The sequence below is a fragment of the Apostichopus japonicus genome, chromosome 15, assembly GCF_037975245.1.
Source record: "Apostichopus japonicus isolate 1M-3 chromosome 15, ASM3797524v1, whole genome shotgun sequence".
In the NCBI taxonomy this organism is placed as follows: Eukaryota; Metazoa; Echinodermata; class Holothuroidea; order Aspidochirotida; family Stichopodidae; genus Apostichopus; species Apostichopus japonicus.
This window is the reverse complement of record NC_092575.1, coordinates 2,151,871-2,165,436: the sequence shown is the minus strand read 5'-3', so window position 1 is coordinate 2,165,436 and position 13,566 is coordinate 2,151,871. Positions and strand designations below refer to the sequence as shown.

The window sequence follows — 13,566 nt, the reverse complement described above, 5'->3', positions numbered from 1 at the left end:
GCCGGGCAAAAGCAAATCAGTTAGCATACAGGCGTATATGTATGTATCGTTACTAAAGAAAATGTGTAATTACCGCGATACACTGCAGTTTTCTAGCTATGTATTTGAGGAAGTGATGACATGTTGTTAACTTCAAAAACGTTTCATTCTTTTATGATTCCTGGATTTCTGTTAAGTTTTATGTTAATTGGATTAATGCTTCTGAATTTACAGCTTGCGAGCAAATACCTTCCTTTATTCCTAGTGTTTTCAGATTATTTTGTGACAGTGTAGTTGGAATGATCTCTTTTCTGCAGTCTAGCGTGTGGTATATATAGAGAGATATCCCTGTGTTGCTACTATACCCGGATGTTAATTTCAACAACGTACGTACGGTAGTGGAGAGAAACAGTCCTTCCTCTGCCTTATACTACAAAGCACTGATATTTCTTCAGTCATGCAAAATGGAGAGTAAAACCAGAAGAGAAACCAGAATTATTCCAGAATGTCTACATATTTTGAAACATTTTTTTTGGAGAAGTGTGTTGGTGGACAACATACTTGACAATGTTGGATGCTATATGTACTATTCCACTAAACGTGGATCGCAGCTGGTAAAGAAAAGTCGTCAGAAAATCGACAAGGTATAGGCTATATAGCACTGGATCCGTACAGCTATAGAATGCGGTCGTATTTCTGCTACAAAATAAGGGATTTGATTAAAATGAGTTTATCGAAATGCAATGAAGTTGTTGTAAACGACTGTACAGTAAAACTAACCTATGCAACATCAATGATCATGATGATAGAGGGCGTTGGCTCAATCAATTTTTTCAGTACCAGAGCCGTAGAGAGCCAGAGAGATATATATACGGCTCTGTTCAGTTACTGTGTATGCGCCATTCTGAGACGTACGTGAGCGGCGCGTTATATTGGTTCGCAATCAATGAGATCTAATCGCAGTGGACACTGTCATCTCACTAGATCAATGCAGCCTATTTTGTGCTGGTTTCACTATAGAGAAATGTCTTCGCAGAATAAAGGTAAGTCTCTGTTTAATACATAACTTGAATATTAATTTTGCAACTTGAAGTAACTTTATGTTCAAGAATTTCGGGCTTAGTCTGTCCGATATTTATGTTTTCAATCAGGGGCGGACTGGGTCTTAAAACCGGCCCGGGCATTTTCCACCTAGACCGGCCCCTTATTCATTGATATGCTACTGACATAGTGATCGCCGTCCTGGGGGACAATCCTTAAGGGGAGGGGTGTCCCCCTACCCATTGAGATTTTTATTAAAGTTAAGGAATGCCTACATGCAAAATGGTGCTATATTTCTCAATTTTGTAGGTTACAATAATCATTTAAAAATGACCCAAAAATAATTTCCCAGAGGCAACACTTGATTAAACCGAGGAAAGTTCAAAACGTAAACAAAAATATATGTTTTAGACTGGATTTTATTTAGTTTTTCAAGCATTTTGTGACAACGTGCTTGAAAAAAATGGAAAAAAAAAAACTAAATAAAATCCATTAGCACGGACGGGTTGCCAATAGCACGTTCTTTTGTTACGAACTAACCGACTAACTAACATGGTGATTTCATGAGCTTATTCCCACAGTTAAAAATTTATTTATACACAGCCCGTCTGTATTCTATTAACTACTGTGAAAATGGGCTGCAATTTTTACCAGGCTCCCCAGCCCACCGGCCCACCGGGCATGGTCTAAATGGTCATGTGGTCAGTCTGCCACTGTTTTCAATTGAGGAGGATATAAAAGTTATACATAAAATGGAAATTAACCGTTTTGCTTTGATGCGGTACTGTTTTATATAAGAGTGTTGAAAATATGAAATTTAAATTCACGCAGGGTAGTAGTGAAGTTTAAGCACTAGCGGTTCACACCGGGGCCTCTGTGACCTTGATAGTGAGAAAACAACTGGTTATTGTGATGGTTGGTGGAACGAAGTTTTACTGATGATCATAATACGTTTCGTCCTTTGTAAAAAATAGTTTTTGTTTGAGTATTTTTTTTAACACTACAAATCACATCTGGAGGCACCTGGGGGGGGGCACCTTTTTTTAAATATTAAATTATGAAGCAGCTAGAACTGTAGACGAGAAACAATATATTAATGTTCTTGTCGCAATGCCATATACAGCAAACAACAACTTCACGACGAAATTCTATCACGGGTAAAACTCTTTCCCATTAAACCAATTAACAGCCAATACTACCGACCAGTCTTTATCAGTTTTATGGCTTAGGCCTACAATAGCCTAATTTTTTCATTTTAAAAAGTAAATTTCCCTTCTTGCACTTACAATTTGCCAGATAAATCTGGTAATGGCGGGAAAAGTTGTTCAAACAAGTTGGACGAATACACTTTAGTAAAGGGGACCAGTTAGATACCAAATTATTAAAGATTGCCAGCGTTCCACCGATGTGTCATTGATTGGAATTGACTTTGGAAATAAGAGTTCACGTGCTAAATTCTTAAAATGTCAATTGGACAACATATCTTGCTTGGAGCTTTTATAAGTTTGTAATCGCAGACACATATTGTTTTTATCTTTCACACTTGGCTAATTACTGAGAGTTTAAAAATGCTGGATGATCATTTGTAACAGCCTCAACAGTTCTGCTATAGTAAGAGTTCAAATACAGTGCAATATACCCAAAGGTAAAAAAGGCGGGAAAAGTTATTCAGACGCGTTGGACGAATTCACTTTAATATAGGGGATCAGTTATGTACTAAATGGTAATAGATTGCCAGCGTTTCGCCGATGTGTCATTGCTTGGAACTGTTTGAATTCAAGCAATCAGTGAAAAGCTAACATGTTTATTTATGAGCCGTTGCTTAAAATAGATTATTTCACAGCAATCCGAAAAAGTTCCGCCCGTATCACAGCCATACACAATGTACACACATAAATCATATGGTGTTGTAGTACATACCGGTGTACAGGCGCTTATCCAGGATTTTCTAACCCGGGGGGCGCGAATTACTATCTAAGCGGAGCGCCACCATCGGTTGGCGAGCAGCGTACAAGAAAATTTCTGGTTTTGATACCCCCCCAGATCACCGGAAACGGCACTTCTCGGGCTTGAAATGACCAACCAGATGTACACTTTTGGCCTGAGAACCAAGTATTTCCTAATAGTTTTTTTTTTCCATCCATAACCTTTTTGAAGATGTCAACCCGGCACACGTCATGTTCGACCTGATCGCATGTCCTGTGGGTCTTTGCTTTTGTAGGTGATTCTACGTCGCGGCCCACAATACCCGTCAGCCCCACTTTTCAAGGTTTTAAGCCCCAAATTTGTTCAGAATTTGAAAATTCACATTTCTCGTGAATAAACTCACTTCAAAACATACCCATAATGTTGTACAAAATTTCATCTATGGACAACCAATATAGAAAAACTACCTTCAACCCCAACAGACCGGTCAAAATTGCACGAGTAGAGGGAAGTGTGATGCAGAATGTTGGTCAGAAATTTTCCAAAATTTAGACACAGTTAATTTATTGGTGTACAAATATTAAACCTCTTATAACGGCTATTATAAAACTTGGTTGAAGGAAATGAAAAAATAGCAGATATTTCCGAAACCGAACACTACACACATAGGCGTAGGAGGCGCGGCGGCAGTGGCGGAGCTAGGGGTATTGGTCAGGAGGGGCGAGAATGGTCTGTAGGGGCGCTTTCGACACTATCTAAGCGGAGCGCCACCACTGGTTGGCGCGTAGCGCACAGACAAATTTTGAGAAAAGATACTCCCTAGATCGCCGGAAATGACCCTTTCAGGGCCTGGCTAATTTGTAGATAAACGAAGAATAGGGTGTCATCGCCAAATTACACCAACAAAATGTGACAAATGTCAATAAGTAGATGAGAGCGCAATAAAAAAGTCAATAATCTAGAATAAGTAAAATGTGGTAAAGAGCTGAAAAAGGCGCCAGCAGTCCATTTGAGTCCGTCAGGGGACGCATCCGCCCCCTGACCGTATGGACGCTCCGCCACTGCGCGGCGGGGGTGCAGCCCCTAATTCGCCATTACTAATGTAAAAGAAACTTTTGACATAATTGGACCTCCATGCTTTTTATACATCTGCATGAGACATGTCGTTGTTTACATTAGCATCCCGCGGTATACTGCTCAATTTTAACGGACCGTACGGTATACATGATGGCATGCGATGTAATAACCGATGCTTGCTTATATGATCTCGACATTGACACGTTGAACGCGCGCTTCGCGAGCGAAAAATTTTGGTTATTTTTTCAGGCAAGTCGGACAGTTTTGAGAATTTTCATCCTGGAACGCCATTTTCATGCTCACTGATATGATGTCATATCTGCTATTTGCGTTACAAATTCGAACAGGCGCGTAGCGAGGAATTTGCCAAGGGAGGGGCGAAGCCTGTAGGCAAATTATCTAAACGTAGCGCCACCATAGGTTGGCGCGAAGCGTACAAGAAAATTTTGTCCGAAAATGCCTCCCAGATCGCTGGAAATGGCACTACCCAGGACCATTTGTTAGCGCGAAGCGTACAAGCAAATTTTGGCCGAAAATGTCTCCCAGATCGCTGGAAAGGACACTTCCCAGGCCTTGTAAGTTGCATCTAAGCACTTTCTATTTTGAAATTACTTAGCGATATCATTTAAAAAAATGCTGAATGGGGGGGGGGGGGGCGGTCGCCCCATTCCAAAATGCATCAGTTGCACAGTTGGTTTCATAGCACAATCTATACACACGCGTTATGATAGACCATATATAGTATATATATAGATCATTAGTGAGAGAGGAAAATGGAAACGTCAACAAAAATGGAGTTGTCGGTGTAAGGGGTAGGGTGAGGCACACTTTTACGAAATCATTGATCCGTCACTGGCTACCCTTCAGCGCTGTAATGATGTCACTGTTCCTCTTTCTCTTCCCGGTGTCTTCGCGTTTTTCTTTTACTCCCTCCTTTTCTCCTTCTTCTCTCTTTCTTCTTTTTCTTTTCCCTTCCTTCCTCTCCTCCTCCTCTTTTTCCCCTCTTTTTTCCTTTTTTCTTCTTTTTTTCTCTCCTCTTTTTCTTACCCGGGGGGCGCGCGCCCCCAACGCCCCCCCTGGATACGCACCTGGGTGTACTGGGTTGCTTACGACGCGGCAAAGTGACAATTATTTACCTCATTATTCAATGACGTTCATAGAATTTAAATATTCATACTATGGGCGGGGTTTATGCGATCCTAACGGAAATATCTTCGAGAAAAATAACGTTCAAAGTTGTAAACTTTTAGACTTTCATTCCACATTTTGAAGTAAGCTTTGAATAGATAAGCTAGTTATGTATGTCGTTATGGCATCGTGGGGTCAATGAGGTTGAAAAAATCATAGAAAAAGACGTTGTCTATTTTATTAGCAGAAGTATTAACGGCAACAACTGCATGCGGTTCCCGATTAATCAAGTACCGTAAGTAGATGCCCTCATATATATGATCTTAAATTACCATAAGAAAATGAAACTGACACTGGAATATGAGCCACATGTTATGCATATCAAGGCATACCCATTCAGAATAGTGTTACATTAAAGTGGATTTGAGCTTTTTTATGATGATATAATGATGGTAATGATAAGGGCTTTATTTTAGGGGTTCAACTGCATATGTCTCTTAGTTAAATCAACAAGTAAAGTTCCTGTGTACTATCAAAATGAATTAATTTGGAGCCTGGCAACAATCCATTTGTCTAAACTTAGAGGTTCTCTCCTGCAATAAAACCCTTGAACTGCCCATCTGCTGATGGGAATCTCTGACTTATTTTAATAACACAACAAGCAGGGATGACCAGTCTGTTGCCACGGCCAAGACGTCCAAACTTCCAGTAAATATAGTTCCCATATGCATAGTGACGGTAGCTGTCATTTGATCTGTTTTCTTCGTTGGCCAGTTCATCCTCGCGCACTAGCATGTTGACAGATAGAACATTTGCATTCAAGCAAATATCTCTGAATGCTTGAGATTCTATAATGCAAGCAGCAATCCTCCTACAACAACACCTGTTTTCAATGATAGTTGGCATTTGACTACATTTGGTACACTTGCACCACGGTGGAATCTCTGTAGGCTGGTTTTCTCTTGTCGTTTGTGGTGGAGTGAAATCACTCAAGGCTTCTGGCTTTCTTCGAAGAAGCTCCGTTGCAACATCCTCCAACCTCTCTCTGGACTGTGGACAAGCCTTTCACATACCAGACTGTTGGTAAACAAAAATTCAACTTCAATATCACCAGCTAGTGCAATTCACCACAAAGTGCACATCACAGAATTTGGATAATATATTGCAAACAATTCGGTCATGTAAAGTACGACATGGGGAACAATGACAAGAGATACACATTGGTTACTGTAAGCAGTGAAATACAGAGTAAGAGGATCTTATAGGATAGTGAATACAAATATTTGTGTTAATTTTTTGTTTGTAGCTATTTGAAGATTTATGAATCTTGGCCCTATCTATGCTACTGCAAATAGCAAGGGCGTAGGAACCGGGGGGCTGGGGGCGCCAGCCCCCCAGTGAAAAATATGGAGGGGCGGAAGTATCATTCCGCCCCCCCCCCCCGCTTCGCAAGTCAGAAAACCCCTTTTTCATTTCCGAATGAGAAAAAAATCTCATTTGGAGCACCAAATTGCATCTAAGGCCATGCAGGTGAAAATGCAAAATTATATACAAAATGGAGTGGTGGGTTGAAGTGTGCTATATTGCACCAAATTGCATCTGAGGCCACCTGGAAATGCAAAAAAAATTCCAAAGGGGAGGGGGACACCCCCTCCCCTTAGACCCCTCCCCCAGGCCAGCCATCAGTCTTCAGCCCCCCACTCAAAAGTATACCTTCCTACGCCACTGGCAAATAGTACTGTATGTTTCAATGTGTAATCAAGTACGATACATCTTTACAATCCTGCACTTTTGCCAATTTTGCATACCAATTTGCTATCTCACACTGATATTCTCTTAGAGAATCAAAATTGTTTGCAGAGGAATCTACATTCTGCGTTCAGAATAAATTCCGCAGTAAAACTACAGCCCAAGAATAAATGCACTAGCGTCTCCACTTCAATACTACACAACATACGGTGAGGCGAATCTGCCCTTCACTTTATTTAAAAGAGCAAGTTGTTGTTTTGGTAAAATTCTGTGAAGTAATCTATATGAAAAGTACTTCAGTTTGGGTTTAAGAGAAGTTGTGAAACACAGTGAGAATATTTTTGGGGCCATTCTCCGTCCTTAATATTTTCGAACAAAAATCCGTCTCGTTAGCGCCGTGGGTCGGCAAGCAAATCTTTTCAAGAAGATAGAGTAGCAAAATTAGGACATAGAAGAGACATTTATAGCTCTGAACAGCAGGTTATCTTTGTCATTTAAATCAATCACTTCAAATGGCACAATTAGTTTGCCTCCAGCCTGTTTAAATTGCATTTATTACATCCCAATAAAAAGTGAAAAAATAAATAAGAAGTGACTTGAGTTTAAAAATAACAATGGAATATAAGGTTTTTCCGCAAACGATGACAAATGAATATCAACAAATGATTTCCACGGGCCAAAGTGTTCACTATACAGTATCGCTTTACCCACGTACATTTCCGAGTGTGGATAAATCTCTCGATATCTATAGCTCTTAAACCGCCATTTCATTAACAAAATCCGTTTCGAGATCCGGCTGTATAGTAGGAATCACAAATGATTTTCGAGTTGGTTAGCATCATGTTTGATCTCTAGAGTAAGGCAAAATATGTCACCAAAATACAGAACTAGTATTGTTCGATACAGGTTCCAAACGCCTACAGTGGGATTACGACCTTCCTTACCGGTTTCGAACCTATATATATAGCCTATATATATAGCCTATATATATAGCCTATATATATAGCCTATATATATATATATATATATATAGCCTATATATATAGCCTATATATATATATATATAGCCTATAAATATAGCCTATATATATAGCCTATATATATAGCCTATATATATAGCCTATATATATATAGCCTATATATATATATATATATATATATAAATATATATATATATATATATATATATATATATTTATATATATATATACACACCCAATCACCCAGTGTATACCTGTTTCCTTCAACATCAGATATGGGTACATGTACCTATTGCCACAATCCAGTTACTGGAATGCTATTTAGATTTGTTCTGGGTCGAGATAATGTAATGTTTGTCTCCTGGTACACATTGCAACATTGGACAGGCTTTGATACATCAGTATTAAGAGTTTTCCAATAGTATCTGGACATTATCTTTTTTTTCTGGTTTTAATTCTACCGAGATGAGCACCTTGAAAAGATAAACAAAATTAAATTATCAGTATACAGTATATATCATGTTTGTTGTAACAAAATGCAGACTGTGTTAAGTAAATTAGCACGTTATAGCTGATATTATGTGCAGCTAATATTGACCTGATTATTAACAAGTAGAGAAAGAACTTATTTCTTTTAATGTGGTGGGTTCTAACTTTTGCAGAATTCTACATCAGGCTAAATTTCATTGAGATTTGCACTAAACTCAGTTTGATGAAAGAGGTGCAAAGGCTATTGCAATGTAGCGGAAATGAAATAATGACTGAACACAAATTAGATAGGAACAAGATGTCGTTCTGTTGTCAAAGTGTATGGCACGCCACATGTGCAATAATTCGATACACCGAGTTTATCGCCGTTAACTCTGTATTTCGATCGATTAACTCAGTTTATCGATAAACTCAGTTTATCGCTTGATAAACCGAGTTTATCAAATAGGACATGGCACGCCACGTGTGCAATAATTCGATAACCCGAGTTCGCCGTTAACTCTGCTTTTCGTTCGATAAACTAAGTTTATCGCGAACCACAGCTTATCAAATTATTGCAGTACGGCTTGCCATAAAAGTGCCCGCATGTCTGTGGTTAGTTACTTGAGTTACTTGTGTAACATGATCCACATGGATCTACTTACACTCATAGCCAACTTCTGCTGAACAACACACATTTCATGAAGTATTGTGATGCATACTCGAATGCAGAGGAAGTAAATCGTCACGCTGATGTAATTAATATGTTAAGTTCCCTGTGCATGAAAATTGTAGTCTTTATTTACTAAGTAGGTCAATGTTACTCTTCTGTGTAGCCAATATTTTATGCAATCAGCCAATCATCTCTCTAATTGAAAATCATATTGACAATCATGTAACTGTATACCTTTTTAGCCCTTCATCTTTATACTTCGAAATATGTCATTTCCTTAATTATACTTTCACCAATATATGTGACCGACACTACTAACATATATATATTTGTTTTACTCAATGGCAAATTTCCAAAAGTTAAAGCATACTGTATTTTATTCTCATCAACTTATAGCAAAAGAGTTGTTGCACGGATTATCCTGAGCTACTAAATTAATGAGAATGGTATTCTCACATTGTCGTACGTTAAAGGCTATTTTGTCAAACCCATTCGTAAGTTTGCGTATTGGTCACTTTCTGGGATCAAGGTGCATGCTTGTAATCATAAATGTCGAGGCAACACCATTTCCTATAGCAAATGATATTTCATATATATTTAGAATATGTTATCATGAACACACTACCAGATATGACCATGGTCCCTGACAACGTAGGACAGGTAATATCCGCATCAGTATAAGGATCACTACTTACATAGTGATGTTAAATACAATCGTATGGTTGGTACAAAAGTACAGTTGATGGTGATGCGCAGGGAAATGGAAAGTTTTGTTCAAAAGAACATACTTGATTATTATTGAATAGTAACCGGCTTTAGCTAGCTTAAAGCAATCTCATCTAATTCGAGAAAACAAAAGCATTTGAAAATATTTCACCATGTGTCTCTTTTAGGAGGTCCTCCTTCACCACCGATCCAATGCAGTGATCATCATCTTGAAGTTAGAGAAGACGCTCACCTCCATTTGTTCCTGAAACAAGAGCTTGAATGCATCAAACTAGGTAAGTTGGTTTAGAGAAGATGCCTTCAGTCACACCACCACTTGCCCTCACTACAACCACCAAAACAATTTTAAATATATGTGTATAAATAGTAAGTAAGATTCTTAAAAGTTAAACACATTATATGGATAAACAATTATTGATTGAGGGTAAGTGCAAAAGTTTACTAGGTAATTGAAACTTGTTGTTTCAATAACATCAATGCGTTCTCGGTTTATATCTCCCAGTTATAATAAGAAAAAATAAAGGGGGGGGGGGGGGGTTGTTAGAATCGTTAGAATCACTGTTAACTGGCATCATACACAACTGGATAGACAACCGAACCAAATGTAATCATGTATCTTTTGTCATCTTCTTTTAATTCTCAGAACTTCAGTTAACTGAGCTGAATCCATACAAGTGGATGACGGAGAAGGGGTTTCCCCTCACCCATCCTTCCAGCGATGATGAAACTTAATAAGCTATATATATAACTTTAATTTCTACTTTGCAATACCACATTTTGCAATTATTATCTTTCAAGTTTTGCTTATGCTCTTTCATGGCCTTTTAACTTTCAACTGTTTAAATGTATTTTGTAAGTACTCCTTATACACTATACGAAGACGCATTATTTGAATGTGTTTTTAGAACAGGGTCTTCAGTTGAATGATTTTTAACAACAGGGATTTTTACATGATATTTCTTTGCTTCTCACAAAAGGACAGTCACTTTCTCAGTACGAAAGGGGGTATATTTCTACAAGACCTCTGTCTAAATAGGAGGTCAAATGTCATTTGAGTTCAACATAGGTCAAAGTCTGGAAACCTTTCATAACCAAATGTCCACATACATCTATGTGTCGAACAGCACATGGAGCTATAAACAGTCTGTTTATAGCTCCATTAACAACCAATTGTCTTTCTCAATCCGGAAATAAAAATTCGTATTTCAATCAAATGGTTCTATAAGTTTCAAAAATATCTTCCCCTTTAATTTGATTCCGCATTTGTTTAAGAAGAAAGGTATAGTCAAATTAGCTACGAGCAGCTGTGGTTTCGATCGCGATAACGGGTAAACAAAAAGGGAACTAAGTCAAATCTAGAAATCTTCCTTTGGTCTCTCAATTCGGTCTTCTCCATTTCTCTTGAATTGAGTGGGATATGTTTTGCTTCCTTATACATCTTTACTGTTGATCGGTTTCCCCGTCTGCAGTGGTATGTTTTAAACATGACCATTTTCTTGTGCCTTATAAGTAAAGACTAAAACTAAACAGTAAGTAAAGATTATGCGAACCCCGGAATCCCATCAGGTCAAAGTGGACACTGACAGCCAGATATACAATCCTTGATCGCAAATTTACAAAGCAGAACAAGATCATTGATATGTCATTGCTACCACCATGCCAGCAGATTCTTAAGCTACACATTCTTAGATCAAACTTCATTGCTAGAGAATGGCGCTCAGTTGTTATGGAAGCTGGAAAACATTGTTGACGTACAATGGATGGACAGAATCACTAGAGCTGAGATGGCCCGAGAAGGTTAATACCTGACGATGTGCAAGAACTGTTTCTAGATAATAATTGTGAAGACTTTCTAGGCGACAGTGATGATAAAGCGATTCAGAAGATTAAGTAATCATAATTGGTGTGTACTTCAAAGCAAACAGACTTTTAAATTTGTCCCAAGTTAGAGTATTTGTATCCTATTTAAACTAACGTTTTGTACACAGTCAATGTAAAAATTGAAAACATTTCTGTGACGTCATCACACATTGGTACATAACTCACCCTGCAGGGGTCCTATATGGACAAAGTGGTGTCAAAATGTGCGCAAGACGTGGGAAAAAGTCATGATAGAATTTAGTTCATATCTCAAACGGTTCAAATCCGTGGCAAAAACTGTCATAATGCTCCTCCCAGTGCAGTTAGGGTTAAATAGGGGGTCCTTAGAGACCCTCTAAAACTCCCCCACCACCACAGTGTTATCACAGTCAATATATAAGGCTTAATTAACTAACTGGGTTTCCCTTTTGAGGTTAATAAGAGTTTGTTTTATCATATTTGAGTGTAAATGTAACTTATGGTATTTTTCCCTTCAAAAATGTACCCCCCTACCCCCCCCCCCCCCCGAAAAAAACCTTCACAGGGTGTGTTCGGGATTTGGGCTTTTAACCCAAGACATTCTTATTCCTTATGACATATATTACAAAAACCAAATTTTATCCTATTTGTGTGGAAATGTAACCTCTGGTATATTTTCCTTAAAAAATGGACCCCCCCAGAAAGAACCCCCCTTTTCGGGGGCTGCGTTCAGGATTTGGGCTTTTTATCCAAGATATTCTGTTTCCTTATGAAATTCTGGTTTAGATATAACACATGAGATAATTCCTCCTTCCAGGTGTTACCTAGCTCATTCAAGCGCGTTACAGTCAAACAGTGCATAAAAGCAACTTCATTTCTCTATATGCGAAGAGAAGACAAAGTAAACGCCAGCTAAAAACTATTGAGTTATTATTATTTTTTGTGTGTATATATATATATATATATATATATATATATATATATATATATATATATTTATCGCCAATTGTGCACAATGTGAAAGGAAGTCTCATATAAAGTCTTAAAAAGATTTAAGAAGGTAGGAGACTCCCTAGGAGAAAAAATATATATATATATATACAAATATATGAAATACAGTATAGGTAAGGATTAAATAAATATACAGTAATTTTGAAGTTATAGACTTCAAATGTTTTGATAGATCATTCCAAATTCAGAATTTGTATTGCTCTGTTACGAAGACCGAATTTCCCTATGTTACTATGGTAAAAATTGCAATGAGCGCTGTAGGATTGTCTTGTGTGATGGTTATGTAAGACTCTGTTACTACATATAAAGTCTCTATATGTGAAGAGACTACAAAGTAAAAGCCAAATATAACCTATTGGGTGATTGGGTGATCCTCCTTATCTACTCTGTATTTGTACTTGTATTTGTGTTCTTCTGTTTTATTCATTTTTGTCATTTACTCATCCCGCTATTCTGTGCGTGGTCTGTTGAAAGTACTTCCGTGTTTATAGCCAAACAGTGCATAAAAGCAACGTCACACACTTAGGCTTTCTCTATTTGCGAAGAGATAACAAAAGTAAAAGCCAGCTATGAACTATTGAGTGTTTTGTTGTTGTATATATATACATATTTTTATCGCCAATTGTGCACAATGGGAAAGGAAGTCTCATATAAGGTCTTAAATAGACTTAAAAAGGTAGGTGACTCCCTGGGAGAAAAAATACATATACAAATATATGTAATACAGTATAGGTAAGGATTAAATATACAGTAATTTTGAAGTTATAGACTTCAAATTTTTTGATAGATCATTTCAAATTTGTATTGCTCTGTTACGAAGACCGAATTTCCCTATGTTACTATGGTTATGTAAGACTCTGTTACTACATATAAAGTCTCTATATGCGAAGAGATTACAAAGTAAAAGCCAACTATAAGCTATTGGGTGATTGGGTGATCCTCCTTATCTACTCTGTATTTGTAATTGTA

At 37.8% G+C, this 13,566-nt stretch overlaps 1 protein-coding gene across 1 annotated transcript in view; it reads left to right on the top strand.

Moving 5' to 3' along the window:
* LOC139981552 (uncharacterized) overlaps nucleotides 1-10,778 on the top strand; it is a 35,201-nt gene extending 24,423 nt beyond the window's left edge. The window contains exons 3-4 of the mRNA XM_071994024.1: nucleotides 9,915-10,022; nucleotides 10,391-10,778. Coding sequence (XP_071850125.1) covers nucleotides 9,915-10,022; nucleotides 10,391-10,479 — 197 coding nt within the window. The 3' untranslated portion in view covers nucleotides 10,480-10,778. The remainder of the gene's footprint in view (nucleotides 1-9,914; nucleotides 10,023-10,390) is intronic.
* Nucleotides 10,779-13,566: the final 2,788 nt, after the last annotated feature.